The sequence below is a fragment of the Salmo salar genome, chromosome ssa11 (genome assembly GCF_905237065.1).
Source record: "Salmo salar chromosome ssa11, Ssal_v3.1, whole genome shotgun sequence".
In the NCBI taxonomy this organism is placed as follows: domain Eukaryota; kingdom Metazoa; phylum Chordata; class Actinopteri; order Salmoniformes; family Salmonidae; genus Salmo; species Salmo salar.
In genome coordinates, this window is record NC_059452.1 from 107,311,438 (window position 1) to 107,339,392 (window position 27,955).

Genomic DNA, 27,955 nt, shown 5'->3' on the forward strand with positions numbered 1-27,955 from the left:
AGGAACCAGGAAATGATTTGTTTGTGTTTTATTTATTGGACAGGAAAGAGAGAGAAAAAAAATTAAATTAAAAAAAAGAACCGGTTTAATTTTCTTCGGCGTATAAAAACAATAAAAATTGATTTGATATTTAAAATGTACATGTTCAATGTTCAATGTAGAAACATCACTGCCATTACTCCACGTCCCATCCTGCCTCTCTCTTTCTCCCTGATCGAGTGGTGTTGTTTTTTAAGGAATCTTCCTTTGTGGTGTAGTTTTACATTGAGACAACACATAACATTCACTGTATTTTAAATCCACAGTTAAATTAACTCATTCCCTTTGCTGTGCGGGCAGGCATGAATTAACTCATTCCCTGTGCTCTGCAGGCTGGCATGAATTAACTCATTCCCTGTGCTCTGCAGGCAGGCATGAATGAACTCATTCCCTGTGCTCTGCAGGCAGGCATGAATTAACTCATTCCCTGTGCTCTGCATGAATGAACTCATTCCCTGTGCTCTGCATGAATGAACTCATTCCCTGTGCTCTGCATGAATGAACTCATTCCCTGTGCTCTGCATGAATGAACTCATTCCCTGTGCTCTGCATGAATGAACTCATTCCCTGTGCTCTGCATGAATGAACTCATTCCCTGTGCTCTGCATGAATGAACTCATTCCCTGTGCTCTGCATGAATGAGCGAATCAGCGATCCAAGAATAAAACGCAGGTTTAACAGCAGAATCTTCACACACAAAAAAAATTGTTGTCGCATCAAAGTTTGCTCTACAAAACAAAGGCTTTTTTAAATAATAATAATAATATCACAGATCTAGAACTGAAAAATGTCAAATCCCAGGACAATTTAATTTTTTACATACTCCAAATCTAGCATATAACTGAACTCAGAATACTGATAGTTCGATACTTTAATAACTCGAACACAAAATACAGTCAACTCCTGATAAGTGCACAATGGATATATGCAAACTACGTCTAAGCTTTAAAGTGCTCTACAGTTCACCTTGTGACAGATGAAAACATATCTCTGGCCTGAGGCCAGAGCTTCCCGCAAGATTCGGTTCTGGTTGTCAAAGCTACAGTTAATTTGTCATTTAAATACTTTCTTTGTATTCACTGGGGCACAGCGATACCTGGCTCAGCGGTACCTGGCTCAGCGGTACCTGGCTCAGCGGTACCTGGCTCAGCGATACCTGGCTCAGCGATACCTGGCTCAGCGGTACCTGGCTCAGCGGTACCTGGCTCAGCGGTACCTGGCACAGCGGTACCTGGCTCAGCGGTACCTGGCTCAGCGGTACCTGGCACAGGGACAGAGAGGCGCCACAGTACCAGATCCGAAATGCTGGATAGAGGGGCTCAGTGAACGTGGAGTGGAATGTGTGCAGGTGGGTCATCGTGTCAGAGGAAACGCTGTAGAAGGACAGAGTGCCGGCCGGCCAGTCCAGATACACTCCTATTCTGTGGGAGCGGAAGGCGTGGTCAGGTACGATTATGGGCTTCTTATTGTACCTGGCAGTGTAAATATCATTATTACAACTAAGAGTCCAGGACTTGTTATTGTATCCAAGCCCACAGTCATGACCCCTTCCTTCCCTTCCTATTCCACTGTATGTTACACCAACATGGACCTCGTGCCCCATCCACTCCACTTCCCAGTAACAGCGTCCGGTCAGACCCTCTCTACACAGCACCTGATCCCAGTTCTCAAATCTCTCTGTGTGATCAGGATACGGCTGCTCCCCTTCCACCCGTGTCACCTTTCTGTTCTCCTCAGACAGAGAGAGGTTTTTGAACGCTGTGTTTGGATCCAGTGTCAATTCACAGGCATCTGACAGAAAGAGAAAAAATATATAAAAAATGATCAATTCAATTTCACCTCAAATCTGGGAGAGCTATGTTAAAAAGTCACACAAAAAAATAAGTATTTCTGAATCCCAGACTTTTGAGTGACTAAAACATCACCCATAATATTGAAAAAGTACTTTTTGTCTCATGTCAAACGACCAGGAAGTCTGTAAAGACAGACTGAGTGGGCAGGGAGATCACATGGACTGGCGGTTCTTTGAAAGACGACCCATGTCAAGCAACATGGACCCAGTGAGCAGTGTTGCAGTCAGATTATCTCAAGCTAATTTTGGGGGATATACAAAGCAACTCAAAATAAGACTTTACAGGATGAGTTCTGGTTACTAGGAGTTCTGGTTACTAGGAGTTCTGGTTACTAGGAGTGCTGGTTACTAGGAGTTCTGGTTACTAGGAGTGCTGGTTACTAGGAGTGCTGGTTACTAGGAGTTCTGGTTACTAGGAGTGCTGGTTACTAGGAGTTCTGGTTACTAGGAGTTCTGGTTACTAGGAGTGCTGGTTACTAGGAGTTCTGGTTACTAGGAGTTCTGGTTACTAGGAGTTCTGGTTACTAGGAGTGCTGGTTACTAGGAGTGCTGGTTACTAGGAGTTCTGGTTACTAGGAGTGCTGGTTACTAGGAGTGCTGGTTACTAGGAGTTCTGGTTACTAGGAGTGCTGGTTACTAGGAGTGCTGGTTACTAGGAGTGCTGGTTACTAGGAGTTCTGGTTACTAGGAGTGCTGGTTACTAGGAGTTCTGGTTACTAGGAGTTCTGGTTACTAGGAGTGCTGGTTACTAGGAGTGCTGGTTACTAGGAGTTCTGGTTACTAGGAGTGCTGGTTACTAGGAGTTCTGGTTACTAGGAGTTCTGGTTACTAGGAGTGCTGGTTACTAGGAGTGCTGGTTACTAGGAGTGCTGGTTACTAGGAGTTCTGGTTACTAGGAGTTCTGGTTACTAGGAGTTCTGGTTACTAGGAGTGCTGGTTACTAGGAGTGCTGGTTTCTAGGAGTTCTGGTTACTAGGAGTGCTGGTTACTAGGAGTGCTGGTTACTAGGAGTTCTGGTTACTAGGAGTGCTGGTTACTAGGAGTGCTGGTTACTAGGAGTGCTGGTTACTAAGAGTGCTGGTTACTAGGAGTTTTGGTTACTAGGAGTTCTGGTTACTAGGAGTGCTGGTTACTAGGAGTTCTGGTTACTAGGAGTGCTGGTTACTAGGAGTGCTGGTTACTAGGAGTTCTGGTTACTAGGAGTTCTGGTTACTAGGAGTGCTGGTTACTAGGAGTGCTGGTTACTAGGAGTGCTGGTTACTAGGAGTTGGACGAGTAACTCGTACAAATCAGAATCCGTAGTTAGCTAGTCATTGTTGTTCTAGCTAATAATATAGTTAGTTATATTTTATATGGCAGGGCCTCCCGGGTGGTGCAGTGGTCTAAGGCAGTGCTAGCTGTGCCACCAGAAACTCTGGGTTCGAGGCCCAGGCTCTGTCGCAGCCGGCCGCGACCGGGAGGCCCATGGGGCGATGCACAATTGGCCCAGCGTCGTCCGGGTTAGGGGAGGGTTTGGCCGGCAGGGATATCCTTGTCTCATTGCGCTCTAGCAACTCCTGTGGCCGGCCTGGGCGCAGTGCACGCTGGCCAGGTGTACGGTGTTTCCTCCGACACATTGGTGCTTCCGGGTTAAGCGGGCGTTGTGTCAAGAAGCAGTGCGGCTTGGCTGGGTTGTGTTTCAGAGGACGCACGGCTCTCGACCTTCGCCTCTCCCGAGTCCGTACGGGAGTTGCAGCGATGAGACAAGACTGTAACTACCATGAAATTGGGGAGAAAAAAAAATATATATATATTTTATATGTCTGTCTGTGTGGCGCTGTAGTTAAGGATATAGCTCTATATATATATATTTTATATGGCTGTTTGTGTCTGTCTGTAGTTAAGGAGCTAAGGCTGTTATGACATTTTGTCAGCCGGTTATTGTCATGCAAAACTGCTGGTCTCACAGTAATTAACCGTTAATTGACATACCGTAAATTCCGGACTATAAGCCGCAACTTTTTTCCCAGGCTTTGAACCTCGCGGCTTAAACAATGACGAGGCTAATATATGGATTTTTCCCGCTTTCAATTTTTTTTCAAAAAAAAAACATTCTGTGACGTGCTCAGTTTTTGGGCGGCATGAAGCTTTCATTAGACCAATGAAATTGCCGAACGGGTTAAGGTCAAACAACTTTTTTGTTTACTGTTTAGATTAAAATCGAGCGATCTCAAACTTCCCATCATTCTGATTACGGTAGTCATTTTGTCACCCTCATCATGGCAAAGACACGGAGAAATGCATATGATGCAGCTTTCAAGTTGAAGGCGATTGATCTGGCTGTTGGAAAAGGAAATGGAGCTGCTGCACGGGAGCTTGGTCTTAATGAGTCGACGATAAGACGTTGGAAACAGCAGCGTGAGGAATTGACTCAGTGCAAAAAGACAACTAAAGCTTACTGCTAATTTTTTATTTTTTGTTACAAGCCGTGTTTCGTTAAAGCCTGTGTAAAGGCAATTTGTTTCAATGTACCGGTAGGCACCTGCGGCTTATAGACATGTGCGGCTTATTTATGTTCAAAATAAAATAAAAAATTATATTCAGTGGGTGCGGCTTATATTCAGGTGCGCTTAATAGTCCGGAAATTATGGTAAACACATTTAGTATCTCCAGGCCTCCAAGCTGCGTACGAGCCACTGACGTCAATAAATCTATTGAATCCATGATTTATTTTAGGCAGGTCTAAAGAAACATTATGATATGAAGAAAATGGGGCAGGAACAGGGGGAAATACATGTCACCTGTATACACTTGAATAGCGAAAAAGAGGCCGCTCGCTTTCCCACCGGTCCGTTTTATTAGGCTACTTGGGGTTTATAGCGGAGCATGTGTTTAATATGAGCTGCTGAGAAATAAATATAACAGCTCTTATTTCACTCCACGCGTCAACAACTGTTTTGAGGAGAAGCTCGCTGCACGACAGGTGATATTCCCGCCCAAACTCTCTGTGCCAAGAGCTCTCCAATCATGTTCCTGCAGCTACCAGTCGCTTAATTTGGGAAACAAAGTGAAATCTGTTTTCAGAAATGTCGATAATAACATGTTTTCGCAACTAAACATATTTAATTAAACTGTCGACTAGCCCTTCACTCTGCGCGCTCAAGAAAGGGATGAAGGATAGGGAGGAGGAGGAGGAGGAGGAGGAGGAGGAGATGGAAACGCACCGGTGGTGAGATATTCTGTATAGCTGAAGGTAATGTGTCACCCAATTAATTTGGAAAATATAAACAATACCCTATTACAAGGCTATTAAAAACCGCACAATCAATGAACCAACAGCATCGGGCTGGCTATACATTCTCTCACAGATTCCTGGATACAGTCCCTTCGTAAAGTATTCAGACCCCCTGACTTTTTGGACATTTTATTTTGTTGTTACAGCTTTAATCTAAAATAGATTAATTAAATACAAATCCTCAGCAATCTACCCACAATACCCCATAATGACAAAGTAAAAACATTTTTTTTTCTTCTCAATTTTGTTTCAAATGTATTAAAAAATACCTTTACATAAGTATTCAGACCCTTTTGCTATGAGACTGGATATTGAGCTCAGGTGCATCCTGTTTCCATTGATCATCCTTGAGATGTTTCTACAACTTGATTGGAGTCCACCTGTGGTAAATTCAATTGATTGGATATGATTTGGAAAGGCACACACCTGTTTATATAAGGTACCACAGTTGACAATGCATGTCAGAGCAAAAACCAGGCCATGAGGTCAAAGGAATTGTCCGAGGTGACCTAGAACCCGATGGTCACTCTGACAGAGCTCCAGAGTTCCTGTGTGGAGATGGGAGAACCTTCCAGAAAGGACAACCATCTTTGCAACAATCTACCAATCTGGCCTTTACGGTAGAGTGGCCAGATTGAAGCCACTCCTCAGTAAAAGGCACATGACAACCCGCTTGGAGTTTGCCAAAAGGCACCTAAAGACTCTCAGACCATGAGAAACAAGATTCTCTGGTCTGATGAAACCAAGACTGAACTCTTTGGCCTGAATGCCAAGCGTCACGTCTGGAGGAAACCTGGCAGCATTCCTACGGTGAAGCATGGTGGTGGCAGCATCATGCTGTGGGGATGTTTTTCAGCAGCAGGGACTGGGAGACTAGTCTGGATAAAGACAAAGATGAATGGAACAAAGTACAGAGAGATCCTCCTCCAGAGTGCTCAGGACCTCAGACTGGGGTGAAGGTTCACCTTCCAACAGAACAACGACCCTAAGCACACAGCCAAGACAACGCAGGAGTGGCTTCGGGACAAGTCTCTGAATGGCCTTGAGTGGCCCAGCCAGAGCCTGGACTTGAACTCAATCGAACATCTCTGGAGAGACCTGAAAATAGCTGTTCAGCGATGCTCCTCATCCAACCTGACAGAGCTTGAGAGGATCTGCAGAGAAGAATGGGAGAAACTCCCCAAATACAGGTGTGCCAAGCTTGTAGCGCCATACCCAAGAAGACTAGAGGCTGTAATCACTGCCAAAGGTGCTTCAACAAAGTACTGATTAAAGGGTCTAAATACTTATGTAAATACTATATTTAAAAAAAAAATTATGTTTTATACATTTGAAAAAAACAATTATGGGGTATTGTGTGTAGATTGATGACGGGACAAAAAACGATTTAATCAATTTTAGAATAAGGCTGTAACGTAACAAAATGTGGAAAAAGTCAAGGGGTCTGAATACTTTCCAAAGGCGCTGTAGAAAGTTTGTAGAGTAGCATAAAGTAACCAGTCCATCTAGTATGGATAATAATACAGTCAGCACTCATAAGCTCTAGTAAGCCTATACATATGCATAAGCTCTAGTAAGCCTATACATATGCATAAGCTCTAGTAAGCCTATACATATGCATAAGCTCTAGTAAGCCTATACATATGCATAAGCTCTAGTAAGCATATACATATGCATAAGCCCTAGTAACCCATACATATGCATAAGCTCTAGTAAGCATACACATATGCATAAGCCCTAGTAACCCATACATATGCATAAGCTCTAGTAAGCATATACATATGCATAAGCTCTAGTAAGCCCATACATATGCATAAGCTCTAGTAAGCCTATACATATGCATAAGCTCTAGTAAGCCTATACATATGCATAAGCTCTAGTAAGCCTATACATATGCATAAGCTCTAGTAAGCCCATACATATGCATAAGCTCTAGTAAGCCTATACATATGCATAAGCTCTAGTAAGCCCATACATATGCATAAGCCCTAGTAAGCCCATACATATGCATAAGCTCTAGTAAGCCTATACATATGCATAAGCTCTAGTAAGCCCATACATATGCATAAGCCCTAGTAAGCCCATACATATGCATAAGCTCTAGTAAGCCTATACATATGCATAAGCTCTAGTAAGCCTATACATATGCATAAGCTCTAGTAAGCCTATACATATGCATAAGCTCTAGTAAGCCCATACATATGCATAAGCTCTAGTAAGCCTATACATATGCATAAGCTCTAGTAAGCCCATACATATGCTTAAGCCCTAGTAAGCCCATACATATGCATAAGCTCTAGTAAGCCCATACATATGCATAAGCTCTAGTAAGCCCATACATATGCATAAGCCCTAGTAAGCCCATACATATGCATAAGCTCTAGTAAGCCTATACATATGCATAAGCTCTAGTAAGCCTATACATTTGCATAAGCTCTAGTAAGCCTATGGGAGTTTTGAATTAATCGTCACCATAGCTGTACATTTCATTGTGTTAGGCATTGAAAAAACATCAACAACGATCATGTTTTACACTCAGTTTCAACCTGTCATCCTGCATCCTTCACAAAGACAAATCTGCCCGATTTCAGCCTTACTGAAGCACTCCCAGATCATCAAAGATCCTCCACCAAATTTCACAGTGTGTGTGAGACACTGTGGCTTGTAGTCCTCTCCAGGTCTAGTATCCACTGTGGCTTGTAGTCCTCTCCAGGTCTAGTATCCACTGTGACTTGTAGTCCTCTCCAGGTCTAGTATCCACTGTGGCTTGTAGTCCTCTCCAGGTCTAGTATCCACTGTGACTTGTAGTCCTCTCCAGGTCTAGTATCCACTGTGGCTTGTAGGCCTCTCCAGGTCTAGTATCCACTGTGGCTTGTAGTCCTCTCCAGGTCTAGTATCCACTATGACTTGTAGTCCTCTCCAGGTCTAGTATCCACTGTGGCTTGTAGTCCTCTCCAGGTCTAGTATCCACTGTGGCTTGTAGGCCTCTCCAGGTCTAGTATCCACTGTGGCTTGTAGTCCTCTCCAGGTCTAGTATCCACTATGACTTGTAGGCCTCTCCAGGTCTAGTATCCACTATGGCTTGTAGTCCTCTCCAGGTCTAGTATCCACTATGACTTGTAGGCCTCTCCAGGTCTAGTATCCACTATGGCTTGTAGTCCTCTCCAGGTCTAGTATCCACTATGGCTTGTAGTCCTCTCCAGGTCTAGTATCCACTGTGACTTGTAGTCCTCTCCAGGTCTAGTATCCACTATGACTTGTAGTCCTCTCCAGGTCTAGTATCCACTGTGGCTTGTAGGCCTCTCCAGGTCTAGTATCCACTGTGGCTTGTAGTCCTCTCCAGGTCTAGTATCCACTATGACTTGTAGTCCTCTCCAGGTCTAGTATGCACTATGACTTGTAGTCCTCTCCAGGTCTAGTATCCACTATGACTTGTAGTCCTCTCCAGGTCTAGTATCCACTATGACTTGTAGTCCTCTCCAGGTCTAGTATCCACTGTGACTTGTAGTCCTCTCCAGGTCTAGTATCCACTATGACTTGTAGTCCTCTCCAGGTCTAGTATCCACTGTGACTTGTAGTCCTCTCCAGGTCTAGTATCCACTATGGCTTGTAGTCCTCTCCAGGTCTAGTATCCACTATGGCTTGTAGTCCTCTCCAGGTCTAGTATCCACTATGACTTGTAGTCCTCTCCAGGTCTCGTATCCACTGAGAAATTTGGTGGAGGATCGGTGATGATCTGGGCGTCCTTCAGCAAGGCTAGAATCGGGCAGATTTGTCTTTGTGAAGGACGCATGAATCAAGCCACGTACAAGGTTGTCCTGGAAGAAAACTTGCTTCCTTCTGCTCTGACAATGTTCCCCAACTCTGAGGATTGGTTTTTCCAGCAGGACAATACTCCATGCCACATAGCCAGGTCAATCAAGGTGTGGATGGAGGACCACCAGACCAAGACCCTGTCATGGCTTAGCCCAACCCAGACTGAACCCCATTTCTGGAACACCAGATCAAGACCCTGTCATGGCCAGCCCAATCTCCAGACCTGAACCCCATTGAAAAACCTCTGGAATGTGATCAAGAGGAAGATGGATGGTCACAAGCCATCAAACAAAGCCGAGCTGCTTGAATTTCTGCGCCAGGAGGGGCATAAAGTCACCCAATATCAATGTGAAAGACTGGTGGAAGGCATGCCAAGACGCATGAAAACTGTGATTAAAAATCAGGGTTATTCCAACAAATATTGATTTCTGAACTCTTCTTAAGACCTCTTGAGCGTCTCGTCCCGTAAGCGGGATCAACTTCCAGCGAAAAACTCCTAGCGACATTAGCATAACGAAATATATATATATATTTTTTCCAAATATAGGACTGTCTCATATCGTTTTATAGATACACCTCTCTTGAATCGACCCTCGTCGTCCGATTTCAAAAAGGTTTTACAGGAAAAGCACAACATTAGATTATGTTAGAGGAGTACATGGAAAAAGTAGCAACATTTGAATTTTCCGACCAACGACATGCATCACAAATAACCAAAAAACAGCTAAATGCAGCACTAACCTTTTACAAACTTCATCAGATGACACACCTAGGACATCATGTTACACACAGCATGCATTCTTTTGTTCAATAAAGGTCATATGTATATATAAAAACAGCATTTTACATCGGCGTCTGACGTTGACTAACTATTTTCCCCTCAAATGCGTCCCGGGAAACAGTGCTACAATTCCCTAAATTACTATTCGAAAACAATTTTTTAATTTATATTGTCAATCTAACATTTATAGATGAATATCTCTTGAGAACACCTGTCATACCAGATTTTAAATTAACTTTACTGGGTAATCACACTTTGCGATAAAAGGAGATGCGATACTCAGAAAATGAGCCAGGAAAACTAGCGCGGCGCCATCTTGGAACAATCGCAAGTCACATCTGATCTTGTATAATATTGTCAATAATCGCCTACCTTTAGTTGTCTTCATCAGAAAGCACTTCCAGGAATCCCAGGTCCACAACAGATGTATTTTCGGTCGAAAAAGTCCATCCTTCATGTTCCATTAGCCTGCTGTTGGTAGCGCGTCCTAGGGCTGTCTCCAAATGCTCCGACGTGCGCGGGACTGCAGTTTCGGAAAATAATCTTCAGGGCCTGTAACACCAAGAGAGCCAATAAGATTCGACGGGGACAGTTGCAGAGTGTTTTAAAACGTTTCCAAAGGTGGGGGTAGACTGGGCCGCCGACGTCATAATGGTGATGGCCCATCCCCTGTGACCAATTTCCAATGCGTCTCATTCACTGAGTTTCGACTGTAGAAGGCTCAAACCACTGTGAAAAGACTGGGGACATCTAGTGGAAGCAATAGGAAGTGCTCAATGAACCATTGTTAACGGTGTAATTAATAGGGAAAGATGTGAAGTCGAGTCCACAATTCAGAATTCTATCCATATATAATAAGTATATGCATGTCCTAGCTTCTGAGTTTGATTAGTAGGCCGTTGAAAATGGGAACACATTTTTTTCAAAATGCGCTGTGGCGCCCCCTATCCTAGGGTATCCTGAAGAGGTTTTAAAACATGAGTTTTGAGTTGTTTAAAAATGAACTTATTTTCTTTGCATTATTCGAGGTCTGGACAACACTAACTTATTTGTTATTTTGACCAGTTGTCATTTTCTGCAAATAAATCCTCTAAATTACAATATTATTATTTGGAATAAATGTTGTCAGTAGTTTATAGAATAAAACAAAAATTGTAATTTTACCCAAACACATACCTATAAATTGTAAAACCAGAGAATAATTTTTCAGTGGTCGCTTAATTTTTTCCAGAGCTGTATATATACTGCTCAAAAAAATAAAGGGAACACTAAAATAACACATCCTAGATCTGAATGAATGAAATAATCTTATTAAATATTTTTTTCTTTACATAGTTGAATGTGCTGACAACAAAATCACACAAAAATAATAATCAATGGAAATCCAATTTATCAACCCATGGAGGTCTGGATTTGGAGTCACACTCAAAATTAAAGTGGAAAACCACACTACAGGCTGATCCAACTTTGATGTAACTCCTGGACAGTCTGTGGTGCAACGTGGCGTTGGTGGATGGAGCGAGACATGATGTCCCAGATGTGCTCAATTGGATTCAGGTCTGGGGAACGGGCGGGCCAGTCCATAGCATCAATGCCTTCCTCTTGCAGGAACTGCTGACACACTCCAGCCACATGAGGTCTAGCATTGTGTTGCATTAGGAGGAACCCAGGGCCAACCGCACCAGCATATGGTCTCACAAGGGGTCTGAGGATCTCATCTCGGAACCTAATGGCAGTCAAGCTACCTCTGGCGAGCACATGGAGGGCTGTGCGGCCCCCCAAAGAAATGCCACCCCACACCATGACTGACCCACCGCCAAACCGGTCATGCTGGAGGATGTTGCAGGCAACAGAACGTTCTCCACGGCGTCTCCAGACTCTGTCACGTCTGTCACATGTGCTCAGTGTGAACCTTCTTTCATCTGTGAAGAGCACAGGGCGCCAGTGGCAAATTTGCCAATCTTGGTGTTCTCTGGCATATGCCAAACGTCCTGCACGGTGTTGGGCTGTAAGCACAACCCCCACCAGTGGACGTCGGGCCCTCATACCACCCTCATGGAGTCTGTTTCTGACCGTTTGAGCAGACACATGCACATTTGTGGCCTGCTGGAGGTCATTTTGCAGGGCTCTGGCAGTGCTTCTCCTGCTCCTCCTTGCACAAAGGCGGTGGTAGCGGTCCTGCTGCTGGGTTGTTGCCCTCCTATGGCCTCCTCCACGTCTCCTGATGTACTGGCCTGTCTCCTGGTAGCGCCTCCATGCTCTGGACACTACGCTGACAGACACAGCAAACCTTCTTGCCACTGCTCGCATTGATGTGTCATCCTGGATGAGCTGCACTACCTGAGCCACTTGTGTGGGTTGTAGACTCCGTCTCATGCTACCACTAGAGTGAAAGCACCGCCAGCATTCAAAAGTGACCAAAACATCAGCCAGGAAGCATAGGAACTGTCACGTCCTGACCAGTAGAGGGTGTAGTTGGGTCAGGACGTGGCAGAAGGGAGTGAGTGTTTTATTGTTTCATTTAATTTTGGCCGTGTGACTTCCAATCAAGCACAGCTGTAGAGGGTTGTGGTTGATTGGGAGTCACACATAAGTTGCCTACGTTTCCGTTGTGTGGTGTGGGTAATTGTGCTTGTCACTGTTGTTGCACCTGACAGGACTGTGTTGGCTGTCAGTTTTTGTTGTTTTTGTAAATTACATAGTGTTCGTTCAATTAAACATGACGAACCCTAACTCCGCCGCATTTTGGTCCACTTCTTCCGTAGACAGCCGTTACAGAATTACCCACCAAACCAGGACCAAGCGGCGGAAGAGGAAGGAGCAGCAGGACTACTGCGTTATGAACAAATGGACGTGGGAACAGATCCTGGACGGAGAGGGACCATGGACTCAGGCTGGGGATTATCGCCTCCCGCAGTGGGAGATTGAAGCGGCGAGAGCGGAGAGGCGATACTACGAGGAGAGAGAGCGCAACGAGCGCGAGAGGCAGCCCCAAGAATTTTTTTGGGGGGGGCACACGGGACAGTCGGTGGAGCTGAGGTCGGAACCAGAGCCAGTCGGGATGACATTGGATGTGAGCGAGGGATATGAGACAGAGACTGTGACGGGGTTAATGGGAAAATTAGGAGAGAGAGAGATGAGAGAGCTGCTAGTGTGGTGCATAAAGTACGGCATTCGCCCTAATGAGCGTGTCGTGGGTATGATGTCACCTGAGGCAGCTCTCCATACTCGTCCTGAGGTGCGTGCTGGTTGTCTGGTAAAGACTGTGCCTGCGCCCAGAAACAGGCCTCCTGCATGTCTTCCCAGCCCTGCACATCCTGTACCTACGCCCAGAACCAAGCCTCCTGCATGTCTTCCCATCCTGGTCAAGCCCGTGCCTCCTCCACGGACCAGTACTCCAGTGGGTCTCCCTATCCGGGTCAAGCCCGTGTCTCCTCCACGGACCAGTACTCCAGTGGGTCTCCCTATCCGGGTCAAGCCCGTGTCTCCTCCACGGACCAGTACTCCAGTGGGTCTCCCTATCCGGGTCAAGCCCGTGTCTCCTCCACGTACCAGTCCTCCAGTGGATCTCCCTATCCTGGTCAAGCCCGTGTCTCCTCCACGGACCGGTCCTCCAGTGGGTCTCTCCACCCTGGTCTCTCCTGTGCCACCTCCTCAAACCAGGCCTCCAGCGGGCCTTCCCAGACTGGTGAGTCCAGGGCCTGCGCCCAGAGCCAGGCCTCCGTTATGTCTCCCCAGCCTGGTGAATCCTGAGTCGGAGCTGCCCGCCAGTCAACAGTCGTCGAAGCTGCCCGCCAGTCAACAGTCGTCGGAGCTGCCCGCCAGTCAACAGTCGTCGGAGCTGCCCGCCAGTCAACAGTCGTCGGAGCTGCCAGACTGCGCTGAACTGCCGGAGCGGCCGGACTGCGCTGAACTGCCAGAGCGGCCGGACTGCGCTGAACTGCCAGAGCGGCCGGACTGCGCTGAACTGCCAGAGCGGCCGGACTGCGCTGAACTGCCAGAGCGGCCGGACTGCGCTGAACTGCCAGAGCGGCCGGACTGCGCTGAACTGCCAGAGCGGCCGGACTGCCCTGAACTGCCAGAGCGGCCGGACTGCCCTGAACTGCCAGAGCGGCCGGACTGCCCTGAACTGCCAGAGCGGCCGGACTTTCCTGAACTGCCAGAGCGGCCGGACTGCCCTGAACTGCCAGAGCGGCCGGACTGCCCTGAACTGCCAGAGCGGCCGGACTGCCCTGAACTGCCAGAGCGGCCGGACTGCCCTGAACTGCCAGAGCGGCCGGACTGCCCTGAACTGCCAGAGTGGCCGGACTGCCCTGTTCTGCCAGAGTGGCCGGACTGCACTGTTCTGCCAGAGGTGCCCGCCTGCCCTGATCTGCCAGGGTGCCCGGCCTGTCAGGATCAGCCCGAGTGGTCCTCCTGCCCTCCGGTCCAGCCCGAGTGGTCCTCCTGTCCTCCGGTCCAGCCCGAGTGGTCCTCCTGTCCTCCGGTCCAGCCCGAGTGGCCCGCATGCCTTCCGGCCCAGCCCGAGTGGCCCGCATGCCTTCCGGCCCAGCCCGAGTGGCCCGCATGCCTTCCGGCCCAGCCCGAGTGGCCCGCATGCCTTCCGACCCAGCCCGAGTGGTCCGTCTGCCAGGGTCAGCCCGAGTGGCCCGTCTGCCCGGCGCAGCGATCGGCGCCAACAGAGTGGGCGACGCCGAAGGTGGAGCGAGGTCCACGTCCTGCACCTGAGCCACCTCCAGAATAGGTGGGTTGGGGAGGGAGGGTGTAGCACAGTGCCGTCGGTGACGGCAGCCACCCTCCCTTCCCTCCCTTATTGTTTAGGTGTTCCTTTTTGTTGGGGATTTTTTGTTGTTGTTGTGTGTTTTCCTTTTTTTAGGTGCATCCCGGGGTCTGCACCTTGAGGGGGTACTGTCACGTCCTGACCAGTAGAGGGTGTAGTTGGGTCAGGACGTGGCAGAAGGGAGTGAGTGTTTTATTGTTTCATTTAATTTTGGCCGTGTGACTTCCAATCAAGCACAGCTGTAGAGGGTTGTGGTTGATTGGGAGTCACACATAAGTTGCCTACGTTTCCGTTGTGTGGTGTGGGTAATTGTGCTTGTCACTGTTGTTGCACCTGACAGGACTGTGTTGGCTGTCAGTTTTGTTGTTTTGTTAATTGCATAGTGTTCGTAACATTAAAAATGACGAACCCTAACTCCGCCGCATTTTGGTCCACTTCTTCCGTAGACAGCCGTTACAGGAACTGAGAAGTGGTCTGTGGTCCCCACCTGCAGAACCACTCCTTTATTGGGGGTGTCTTGCTAATTGCCTCTAATTTCCACCTGTTGTCTATTCCATTTGCACAACAGCATGTGAAATGTATTGTCAATCAGTGTTGCTTCCTAAGTGGACAGTTTGATTTCACAGAAGTGTGATTGACTTGGAGTTACATTGTTGTTTAAGTGTTCCCTTTATTTTTTTGAGCAGTGTATATACACAGATTAAATATACATATTTAGCCAAAAAATATATGGGGGATTGGAAATGATGCAGACAATTACATTGATGGAAGCAACAATCTATCCACAATATTAAATCTGATCCACCCCTCTAAAGACAATTACTAAAACTAAACAGTACAGGTACAGTATATGGGGCAAATTACCAGTCTATCAGTGTCTGGAATAAATGTAGGAATGACCTGTCTGTCAGTGTCTGGAATAAATGGAGGAATGACCTGTCTGCCAGTGTCTGGAATAAATGGAGGAATTACCAGTCTACCAGTGTCTGGAATAAATGTCTGGAATAAATGTAGGAATTACCTGTCTATCAGTGTCTGGAATAAATGTCAGTGTCTGGAATAAATGGAGGAATGACCTGTCTGTCAGTGTCTGGAATAAATGGAGGAATTACCTGTCTGTCAGTGTCTGGAATAAATGGAGGAATTACCTGTCTATCAGTGTCTGGAATAAATGCAGCAGTAGCCAGCATTATTTATTAGCCTATGTTGTTGATAATTGAATAGGACTAAGTGGGTAAATCATGTGCATTTTCAGCTGTCGGGATCATTTCTTAGTGTTTAACAATGAGTGAATTAGGAAATGTGCACTTGAGAAACAGCCTTTTTTAAAAGGATACAAGTACAACGAGATCTGCACAACCCTACTGGATAAAATGTCATTAAATATAATATATACTGAACAAAAATATAAGTGCAACATTTAAAGTGTCGGTCCCATGATTCATGAGACAAAATTAAAGATCCCAGAAATGTTACATAGACAAAAAAAGCTTATTTCGCTCATATTTTGTGCACAAATTTGTTTACATCCCTGTTAGTGAGCATTTCTCCTTTGCCAGGATAATCCAGCCACCTGACAGGTGTGGAATATCACGATCATTACACAGGTGCACCTTGTGCTGGGGACAATAAAAGGCCACTAAAAAGTGCAGTTTTGTCACACAACACAATGCCACAGATGTCTCAAGTTTTGAGGGAGCGTGCAATTGGCATGCTGACTGCAGGAATGTCCAACAGAGCTGTTGCCAGAGAATTTAATGTTAATTTCTCTACCATAAGCCGCCTCTGTAGTTTTATAGAATTTGGCAGTACGTCCAACCGGTTTCACAACTGCAGACCACGTGTAACCGCGCCAGCCCAGGACCTACACACCCGGCTTCTTCATCTGCGAGATCGTCTGAATAAAGGGGAGGAGTATTTCTGTCTGTAATAAAACCCTTTTGTAGGGAGAAAATTCATTCTGATTTGCTAGGCCTGACTCCCCAGTGGGTGGGTTTGGCTCCCATGTGGGTGGGCCTATGCCCCCAAGGCCCACCCATGGCAGCGCTCCTGTCCAGTCATGTGAATATCCATAGATTAAGGCTTAATTAATGTATTACAATTGACTGATTTCCTTCTATGAACTGTAACTCAGTAAAACCTTTGAAATTGTTGCATTTATATATTTATTTCCCCTACAGTATATGACTGCCAGACAATGTTCATATACAATGACTATCAATGATGTCATCAACTGCGTGTGTTTTCCATTTGGCATGTCTCTTGACGTAATGACATGACAACTGCATCTGAGTTTTGGGAAACACTTCCCCCGCTTTTGCTCCACGCTGGCTGAAGACCTAGCTAGCCAGGTGACACAGACCAAACCTACAAGTATCTCTGCCATCGATGAATAGGGTAAACCTGTAATTATATTTGCTGACACGCTGCAGTCACGTTTAGTTACCAGTAGACTAGCTATCTAGCTACGTAAACCACGCCCCTCTGCGACGTTGGTTACGAGGCGGTACTTATTTAAATTAGGTAAGTGACTAAGACGTTACCATTGGTGTATTCAAATGAGAGGCTTTAATGGGATGTCACAAAACGGCCTTAATAATCCCGCCTTCTGAATCCAAGTGTTTGACACGGGGGGGAAACAAGTAACTTTATGATCAAACTTTATCACTGTAGAGAGAAACGGTAATTTTTCATACTTTAGTCACTCTACTTTAATCTTGTTTTCATCCAAATATCATAGAATTTCATGAAGAACATGATTTTGACTGTTCAAGTAGGTTCAAGTAATCATGAGGTAGGCATGAAGTAAGTTGAAGTAGGCATGAAGTAGGTTGGAGTAGGCATGAAGTAGGCATGAAGTAGGTTGAAGTAGGAATGAAGTAGGTTGAAGTAGGCATGAAGTAGGCATGAAGTAGGAATGAAGTAGGCATGAAGTAAGTTGAAGTAGGCATGAAGTAAGTTGAAGTAGGCATGAAGTAGGCATGAAGTAGGCATGAAGTAGCCATGAAGTAGCCATGAAGTAGACATGAAGTAGACATGAAGTAGACATGAAGTAGGCATGAAGTCTTGTCATAAGCAGTGTTCCATTACACTCAGACTTACATTTCTTAAGCGCTGATTTTAACCAACACTCGGAATTAGGATCCACACTGAGAAATCAGAAGAAGAAACACCATTTTTGGGGGATTTTAGACAAGTGATATCATAGGCCTTATTTGGACAATATTATATATTTTTTAAACAGACCTCATTTGATGCAAAACATTTTTGGCACATGCATAAATAATTGTCTCCTTGTGGAAATCGGTTTTCAAGATACATTCTACTGTAAGTATTGTAAATAAATAAATAAATAAATATTATAACATTTTCTTTTTGTTCCGCTACTATTTTTCATGTCTAAAAAAAGTCAGAAGATTTAGTTGAATAGGAGTTGTAGTGTTTACCTGAGTTTCTCCAGTTTATATCGTGGATCTTCCACTATAGCAGAGAGCAGCTTCACTCCGGAGTCTCCTGGGTGATTGTGGGTAAGGTCCAGCCCTCTCAGATGGGAGGGGTTTGACCTCAGAGCTGAAGCCAGAGAACCACAGCCTTCCTCTGTGACTAAACAGAATGACAACCTGCAGAATGGATTTCATTTCAATCTCAAAATGACTTATTTGTGCTCACCCTTTTCGAACTATTTCCTGTTGTGTAGATTACTACACAAAGAGGAAAATACGAACCTCAGTGTCTCCAGTTTACAGTCCGGACTCTCCAGTCCAGCAGAGAGCAGCTTCACTCCTGAATCCTGCAGGTCGTTGTCATTCAGGTCCAGTTCTCTCAGCTGTGAGGCGTTTGAACTGAGAACAGAGGCTAACTCTTCGCAGCATCTCTCTGTGAGGTTACATCCATTTAGCCTAGATAACGGAAAACCAGTTCAGACATCGTTCTTCTTAAAAGGGAGTAAATCAGAAATCAGTCGTGTTCAATAACGGGATGTTTGGTGTTAATATCAATTCTGGGTGTAACCTCATCCACACCCCCGTGCCAATATTGCAGTCAACTTTAGATTGTAGTAATTACATTCCTTCATGGAAGCTTTATCTACTTCAAAACAGAATATTATTATCTAATCAACACTTACAGGGCTGTCCTGGAAGCTTTGACCACTGGCATCAGCCTCAGAAGACCTTCCTCTGATCTGGAGTATTTCTTCAGGTCAAACACATCCAGCTCCTTTTCTGAAGTCAGCAACACAAATACCAGAGCTGACCAATGTGCAGGTGACAGTTTGGCTCCAGAGAGACTTCCTGATCTCAGGTAGCTTTGGATCTCCTCCACTAGAGAATGGTCATTCAGTTCATTCAGACAGTGGAACAGATTGATGCACCTCTCTGGAGAAGGATTCTCCCTGATCTTCTCCTTGATGTAATTGATTGTTATCTCATTGGTCTGTGACTTGCTTCCTGTCTGTGTCAGTAGGCCTCGTAGAAAAGTCTGATTGGAGTCCAGCGAGAGACCCAGAAGGAAGCGGAGAAACAGGTCCAGGTGTCCGTTCTCACTCTGTAAGGCCTTGTCCACTGCACTCTTGTGGAGGATGGCTGTAAGTTTGTCTTCAGATATGTCGCCAGACATCTGAAGTTTTCTGGTGGTAGTTTCAGGTTCTACCATTAGATTTAAACTGTCGTTGTTGAACGTGACAAACACATACACAGCACCCAGAAACTCCTGGATGCTCAGATGAACAAAGCAGTACAGCTTCTCCTGGTACAGCCCATTCTCCTCTCTGAAAATCTGTGTACACACTCCTGAGTACACGGACGCTTCTGTGACATCAATGCCACACTCTCTCAGGTCTTCCTCGTAGAATATTAGATTCCCTTTTTCCAGCTGTCTGAAAGCCAGTTTTCCCAGTTTCAGGAGGATCTCCGCATCCGTTTTCATCTGTGAATCTGACTCAGTTTTCTCTGGTCCCTTTGGAAATGTCAGTTTTTTGTGCAGCATGGTAAAGATCAGGAAGTGTTTGTACATTTGAGTCAGAGTCTTGGGCATCTCTCCACTCTGTGCGTCGCCCAACAGCGTCTCTAGGACAGTGGCAGAGATCCTACAGAACACTGGGATGTGACACATGATGTAGAGGCTCCTTGATGTCTTTATGTGTGCGATGATTCTGTTGGCCATGTTCTTCTCATCATGGTATCTCTTCTTAAAGTACTCCTCCTTCTGTTGGTCATTGAACCCTCGTATCTCTGTCACCTGGTCAACAAACTCAGGAGGGATCTGACTGGTTGCTGCTGGTCGGGAGGTTATCCAGAGGAGAGCAGATGGAAGAAGATTCCCCTCGATGAGGTTTGTCAGCAGCGCATCCACTGACGTTGGCTTTGTGACATCACAACAGCGCTCATTGTTCTTGAATTCGAGAGGAAGTCGACACTCATCCAGACCATCAAACACAAACAGGACCTTGTACTTGTCAAAGTTGGAGATTCCCGATTCTTTGGTTTCCACGAAAAAGTGATGAAGAAGTTCCATCAAGCTGTATTTATTCTCCTTCATCATATTCAGATCTCGAAAAGGAAGTGGAAATATCAATTGGATATCATGATTTCCTTTTCCTTCAGCCCAGTCCAGAATTAATTTCTGCACAGAGATTGTTTTTCCAATGCCAGCGACACCCTTTGTCACCACAGTCCTGATACCTTTGTCTTGTCCAGGTAAAAGGTTAAAGATGTCATTGCATTTGATTGGCGTCTCTTGTGTTGCTGGTCTCTTGGATGCCACCTCGATCTGTCTCACCTCATGTTCATTATTGACTTCTCCACTTCCACCCTCTGTGATGTAAAGCTCTGTGTAGATCTTACTGAGAAGGGTTGGGTTTCCTTGCTTGGCTATTCCCTCAAACACATTCTTAAAGTTCCTGTTAAGATTGTATTTCAGTTTCTGTTGACATGCCACAAGTTTTCCTAGAAGACCTGACAATGCAAATCATCCATGTTAACGTGTCACAACAAAGTCAAAGTTTCAACGAAGAATATATTATAACTTATTCTACTAGTTTTTCTGTGTAAATTGCTTGTGAATAGCAAGAAAATTGTAGAGGTCATTTGTAGACGTTTTAATGGTCGGTCTTACTGTTCTCCAGTGTGTCAGCGAGCTCCTTCTGGTTCATGATCCTCAGGATGTGTAGTGTGATTTTCAGAGCCCCCTGTCTGGCACTGCTCTCCTGCTTCTCATCTTCAGCATCTACTTCCTCATCATCCCTCTGAACTTCATTCAGTATCCTCTTGAACTTCTTCAACTCACGTTTTACCAAAACAATGACGCGGTCTTCGAGCACCTGAAATGGACAACAAATCAAATCAAATTTATTTATATAGCCCTACTTACATCAGCTGATATATCAAAGTGCTGTACAGAAACCCAGCCGATAAACCCCAAACAGCAAGCAATGCAGGTGTAGAAAGCACATACAGTATTTATATGAAAACAAAACCCCAAAACAATGAGGATGAGTTCATCAAAACGAAATGTACGCTGGTGTGTTATTTGTGGAGTAAATTTATATGTTTGTATGTTTTTACAACAACAACAACAAAAACTGATAAGCCAGCCCACCCTGAATATTGAGTTCAGATCCGTTCGTTGATTCTGGGCAGTTTCAACCTGTAGTTTCTCACATTGGACTCTGTGGACAGAATAAGACAGACTCAACCTTTAGTTTCTCACATTGGACTCTGTGGACAGAATAAGACAGACTCAACCTGTAGTTTTTCACATTGGACTCTGTGGACAGAATAAGACAAGTGTTGTTTCCTTGTTATAGGGAGACATCCATGGGCCAACCACTGATGACCAGTAAATGATCGCCAGCTGATCTCTCGTTAAGCGGAAAATGTCATGTTTAATCGTTCTTCTTGAGCAGACTAAAAAAGGTGATTTATCTATTTGAAGATCATGCCGTAGAAATTAAATAAAGTCTTTAATTCTCTCGTTTATCACGTCAAATCTACAATAGAAATTCGTTTTCAACACACTTTTTATTAACGGAAGAAATCATAGTGTAGGATACATTTTTCTTTTACAATTTATGTAAAATTCATGAGTTTACTTGTCCTAATGAAACATATTAGCTGTTGAGACCAGTGGCGTGTATTCATCGTAGCCAGGCTTCCCCAGATATTTGACCAATAAAAACGATAAAATAATGTCCACTTCGTCTCTCTGTGTTTTCATAATCCCCACTATATTAGGCCCAGCCTTTGGAACTTTGGTTTTCCTACATATGGCTGCTATATTGTGATCACTACATCCTATGGATTTGGAAAAGCAAATTTCTTCAGCGTTAGTAAAGATGTGATCAAAACGTGTTGATGATTTCATTCCTGTGCTATTTGTAACTACTCTGGTAGGTTGACTGATAACCTGAACCAGGTTGTAGCCACTGGTTGCAGTTTGAAGCTTGGGCAGCTTGATGAAACCCAGTCAATATTTAAAATCACCCAGAAAAATATACCTCTCTGTTGATATCACTGTGTCCAGCCCGAAGCTCGCGTTAGCAAACTTGCAACATTGTGTAAAATATTCTGGGCCCTCAAAGTTTCCCATACTGCTGAGCTCGTGAAAGACATAGTTGTAGGCTATTTGTACAAAAGGGATAAGAAGTAATCAGGTATTTTATGACGTTTCCACTGGATCAGAACATTACGTTTTTCCCTTTTCATGCCAAGTGGTTGGGAGAGAGCTAGAAGTATGTTTCTATCTGCCTAATCAGGTGTGCGTCCTTACTCGACATTGACAGGAGCGCTCCGAACAAAAGACAATGAAAAAAAATTGACAAAACTCGTAAACTGGAATGAAATGATACAAAATTTGTTTCTCACAAGCGTAGCATAGGTTGTGAATTCTGCAAACAACGTGTCTCCTCCGACAACGGTAAATGACTGTAATAATAATAATAATATATTCAATGCATTAACAGGAATTACCGTAACCAAACAAACATTGCAGATTAGAAATGATGACAAATAACGGTTGAATGTAGAATACTACTGGTGAAATATGTAATGGGGAATTAATAGACGCAGAAAACAATGTATAACATTAAGTTATGAAAAAATGAATACCCACAAAATGGTGGGAAAGAGCGCATTCTGGAGAGAGACGTGCCTTGTACATCTGATACAAAATCCCCATATTCTTGGACCATGTGACAACTAGTGCTCGCCCCATAGGCTCAGGTTCTCAGTAGTGTCTTTAGGCCGAAATAAAAAATGTTCACACCAATTTTTTCCTCCCAATGTCGACGCCTAAAGACAAAAAAAGGTACCACCCATTGCAAGTCAACATGTGATTGGTTGATTCCACTGTCACTTTCACTGTCAAAATTCTGTTCTAATACAGTTAAATGGCAGAGGACTTCTATCTCGCTTCTGAAGTGCTAGCCAATGGCTAAGCTAGATAGCTAGATTTATCTCCCCAGAGACCAGCATAGAAAAATCATGATTGGATCTTTTTTTGTCCCCCGTTAACCCTTTCCTTTCCAACAGAAACTGAAGACATTAAATCAGAATATCATTGAAAATTATGAAACAATCAGAATACCATTTAAATATAATTGAAAAGATAGACATAAAATAGAAAATAAAACTAAAATGTATATTTAAAAAAAAATAGTTCAAAATCTTTGATCATTCCTTAGGCCTTTTCTTACAGTTCCCGTTATCGTCATTGTGTATTTATTCCTTGTGTTATCATTTTTTTCAGTTTTTCTCTGCATTGTTTGGAAGGACCAGTCAGTCAGCATTTCACAGTTAGTCTACACATGTTGTTAACCAAGCATGTCACAAATAACATTTCATTGATTTATTGATTGATTGATTGATTGATTATAAGCAGCATGCATGTTTCACTTGAAAAATGTAAATATACCAAAACATTCTGCCCACACCTCTATAGAAATGTGAGCAGATTGTTGTTCTTTACAGAAAACGGCCGCGGTGTAAAGCCAATAGTTCCTAATCATACAGCAAATTAAGGGTGTTATTGTCACTATAAAAATTTACGCAATAGTTATAAATGAGGCCCCTGGAGTTTAATAAACAGCACTTGGATTGGACCCGGCGCTGTGGAGTTTAATAAACAACACTTGGATTGGACCCGGCGCTGTGGAGTTTAATAAACAGCACTTGGATTGGACCCGGTGCTGTGGAGTTTAATAAACAGCACCTGGATTGGACCCGGTGCTGTGGAGTTTAATAAACAGCACCTGGATTGGAACCCGGCGCTGTGGAGTTTAATAAACAGCACTTGGATTGGACCCGGCGCTGTGGAGTTTAATAAACAGCACCTGGATTGGACCCGGCGCTGTGGAGTTTAATAAACAGCACCTGGATTGGACCCGGCGCTGTGGAGTTTAATAAACAGCACCTGGATTGGAACCCGGTGCTGTGGAGTTTAATAAACAGCACTTGGATTGGAACCCGGTCAGTGGTGGGTTTAGCCTCAAAAAGAAGGATGTGATAAAACATTTTAGAAAAAGGTTCAGGGACATTATCCTCGTAAGGGGAGTATGCCGTAGTATTGAAAAACCGTGGTGGCAATAATTTTAACCCTTATCCTTTTGAGAGAAAAAAAATATTTAAAAAATAAATAAAATGTAAATGTAAAATTACTTTTATTAGTATAAAATAATATAATTTTCCAAAGTTTTTTTTGTGTACAATATAGCTCAGTATTTGCATGATATATTTTATGCACTTTTTATCAAGTTAGCCAATAATTTCCGCACTGGGCGCCTCTGGAAAGTTGTAAAGTACCATGCTCAAGGACACAACGGCAAGCAATGTGGCATCTACAATTTGATTCCAGCAACCTTCTAGTTTCCAGCTCACTTTAGGCTAGATTTTTACTGTCAGACCACGGGTTTTCGAACTAGCAATCGTCCAGTTGCTAGCTTGCCTCTCAAACCGCTAGGTTACCTGCCCCCCCCCAACTAACATTGTTGCCGCCCCGGAAACACATATACAACTTACTTTGGTTCTGTTGGTGCATCCATTGACTGGTCACTCTTCATGGACAGACAGCTGGGTACAGGGGAGACTGGTCTCTCCGGCCCGAAAAATAGAGGTACATCTTTAGACCAGTCACTCTTCATGGACTGGCAGCTGGGTACAGGGGAGACTGGTCTCTCCGGCCCGAAAAATAGAGGTACATCCTTAGACCAGTCACTCTTCATGGACTGGCAGCTGTGTACAGGGGAGACTGGTCTCTCCTGATGGAGCCTGTTAGATAAACACAGACCAGAACATTCAAGCCAACAGGGGTGTAGAATACTGAGTCTGTGCTTCAATATCTAGACTATCAATAGAGGAACTAGTTCAGTGGGAAAGTCTCAGGAGAATCAATCAATTGTATTGTATTATAATGGTTGTTTTATTTGACAGAATATAGTGTTCTGTTAACTATTGTGTGTGTGTTCTACTGAGGATGGGCCTCTGAGCGATAACACTGACAGAGGAGATTTACGATGTCTTTGGGTGATAAAACCTAAAGAGCATTCCAGAGGACATGAGCTAATGGTTCTGTTCTATACCGTACCAGGGAGGGACGGGTCCAGTCTGGAGTAGGAGGACCAGACACTGGTCTGTTCTATACCGTACCAGGAAGAGACGGGTCCAGTTTGGAAGTAGGAGGACCAGACACTGGTCTGTTCTATACCGTACCAGGGAGAGACGGGTCCAGTTTGGAGTAGGAGGACCAGACACTGGTCTGTTCTATACCGTACCAGGGAGAGACGGGTCCAGTTTGGAGTAGGAGGACCAGACACTGGTCTGTTCTATACCGTACCAGGGAGAGACGGGTCCAGTTTGGAGTAGGAGGACCAGACACTGGTCTGTTCTATACCGTACCAGGGAGAGACGGGTCCAGTTTGGAGTAGGAGGACCAGACACTGGTCTTTACAATGAAAACTGTTGACCCAGCAGTTGCTGTCTGCTATGTTTTATAGATACCTTTCATACTAATCTTAACCTTGTGACCCATTCTATGTATCTGTTGTTCTTCATGTAGGTTGAGAGGGGTGTATCTTGGCTATAAAAGATCTTTGTAGTTTTGTGTTGTCACTTTTTAATGGTTCATTAGAAATGGCGCATCATTGAAAGTCAAAGGGCTTTTGCAAAGCTCTTAATTATTAAATATGTAGTTTATGTATAACTCTGACTGGTGTGTGAAGTTTGTTTCTCTCCTCATTTGGTAATACAGAAATTAACCACCACACCAGTCACTTCATGTTCTTACCTGTCTTGGTCTCTTAGAGACGTTAATTTAATGACTATATAATTAAGGATGAAATCTCAAGTTATTAAAGAATAACATTAGAAATATTAACAATCTACCTTGTCGATTGCAAAGCAAGCACAGTCTGTCTTTTCTTTTTTTTGCGCTCACCTTTCAGCTTCTCTTACAGCGTCATGGTCCTCAAAGATACGCCTGTTTGCATCAGCGCCCTCTTCGTTCACCTCTGAGAGACTCATTTTAGAGGTAGTGTTGTTTTACTGTGGCAAAAGTACAAATTCCAAATAACACCTATTTAAAAAGTCAGCTATCTGAACATCACTTCTAGCATTTTTACGTAATATTGAAGTAAAATAAGTTCTGTTATAAGTACAAGGTGTACATAGTTGATTAAACCTTAACCACAAAATGCCATCCTGGCCCCTCTCTCTTGGAGTACAACCTGATACCCAAACCAGTCAGGAAGTTCCACGAAGGAAATGGTCACTTGGTATCTCTCAAGTCATATCAGAGAAAGTTGAAGGTAATTCCTCAGATTATTTAAACATTATTATTATTTAAGAATTATTATTATTATTATTATTATTATTATTCTTCACACAAAGTGAATTTACATTAGTTATTTAAAATCTATTTAAATACGTATAAAATTAGCCTCAGTGGCTGTAAATATAATTAGATTTCTATAGATACACTGTTAACATGTGTAAATACTCTATACTGTACCAACCAGCCATCCTGCCATTCACCTAAAGGCCGACAGTCTGTATTTGAGTGGATAAAATAAAGGATGGGGGGGGGCATTAAGAATAGACTAGTAAAACACTTATACACACAGAACGCTTTGGAGCTGTAGAATAGTGGACTGGTCCATATCCGTGTGAGATTTACTGAAATGGCACAGCACAGGATCAAATTCATAATAATAATCATCATTTTGTGAATAAATAAAGCTTTAACCCCCTGTTTCCTTTACAAATATTCTTTCAAACAGAGAGAAGGGTTTCCATGACCTTATAATTAAGGATTATTTGTCTTGTAGTGTTAAAATGTATTATGAAGTTATGAGTAATTGTTCAGTTAAAATGTTGAGGCACTAGTTAGTTGTATGAATTCCACTGTAACGTCGGACAACTTGTGTCCAGAATTATATGACAAACACACGCACATTTATTCAACGTGTTATTGTATTTTACCTTTTTTATAGGTCTGGTAGGGACTGATGTCAATTCCTACAAAGAAATAGATATTTTTGGATTGTCCCGGAACAGATGATTAAAACGGTATCTTATAATTCCCTCACACGGAACTCCGTGTATAGCCGTTGACCTTATAATACCCTCTCTGAGGCAATAAAGCCTTTTTCAGGAACTGTTATGAAACCGTGATGTATTAATGTATATATCCACTGCAGGACAACATAGCGATCATCCCTATGAGCCACGTTACAAGAACAACCAAGTGATCTAAACCTATTGGCGAGATGCGTAGCCTTTCACACCGGGAGGTCTGCTATCGCTTATTGTTCACTACAATAATATCACACATACTTGTAGTTTGTGTTTCATTTGAGAGGTTTAAAACAACATCTAGCCTGCCCATTCATTTTTGTTAACTCAAGAGGTTTTAAAGTTTAAAGCGTTTACCTTCAGTACATTTGTCGCAAGAGTTGTTCCCACGGATAGTTGACCAGTAGTTGAGCGGTAAGAACATTTTCAGGTTCAGACCTGTGTAGTGAAGCATATATACACACACACACACACACACACACACACACACACACACACACCCTCGTTAAATGTGATTGGCAACGCTTTACATCACATGACAGCTGATCTTCTAAGGTCACAAGTCAACCTTATCCATGAAAATGTTGGACTGATCAGCGCGCGAGTTGGTTCTGCTCTAAATGAAACTGAAAATGTTCACTGTCAAACGTTGGTAAACCTTGAGTGTATATTTCAATAACCAGGTTATTATTGAAAAAATATATATAACTTAACCTGACTAAACACAAGGTAGATTGCAGAAGAAGAAAAAAAGGACGAGATAGAATCTGTTTACTACTGACTTGTATGATAAAGAGAGCTTCCTTCCTGAAGGGTGGTCTAACTAGTCCAACCGGTGACTTACGGTCAT

General features: G+C 43.8%; 1 protein-coding gene across 9 annotated transcripts; it reads right to left on the minus strand.

The window, feature by feature from the left end:
* Positions 1-13: 13 nt before the first annotated feature.
* LOC106563931 (NLR family CARD domain-containing protein 3) lies at positions 14-27,955 on the minus strand. Of its 9 annotated transcripts, none has more exons than XM_014129878.2 (11): positions 27,888-27,955; positions 27,463-27,543; positions 25,970-26,076; positions 24,556-24,804; positions 21,140-21,209; positions 20,657-20,861; positions 18,669-20,496; positions 18,268-18,441; positions 17,989-18,162; positions 17,645-17,691; positions 14-1,830 (listed from the first exon to the last, which is right to left on the minus strand). In XM_014129878.2, exons 3-11 carry the CDS (start codon positions 26,053-26,055, stop codon positions 1,097-1,099), a joined length of 3,567 nt encoding a protein of 1,188 aa, XP_013985353.2. In that variant the 5' UTR covers positions 26,056-26,076; positions 27,463-27,543; positions 27,888-27,955; the 3' UTR covers positions 14-1,096. The 9 variants fall into 9 exon arrangements, 6 of the variants coding, with proteins under 6 accessions (XP_013985353.2, XP_013985352.2, XP_045546212.1 ...); XM_014129877.2 differs by having other exon boundaries at positions 27,820-27,903; XM_045690256.1 differs by lacking the exon at positions 27,888-27,955 and having other exon boundaries at positions 14-1,150; positions 1,211-1,830; positions 27,463-27,881.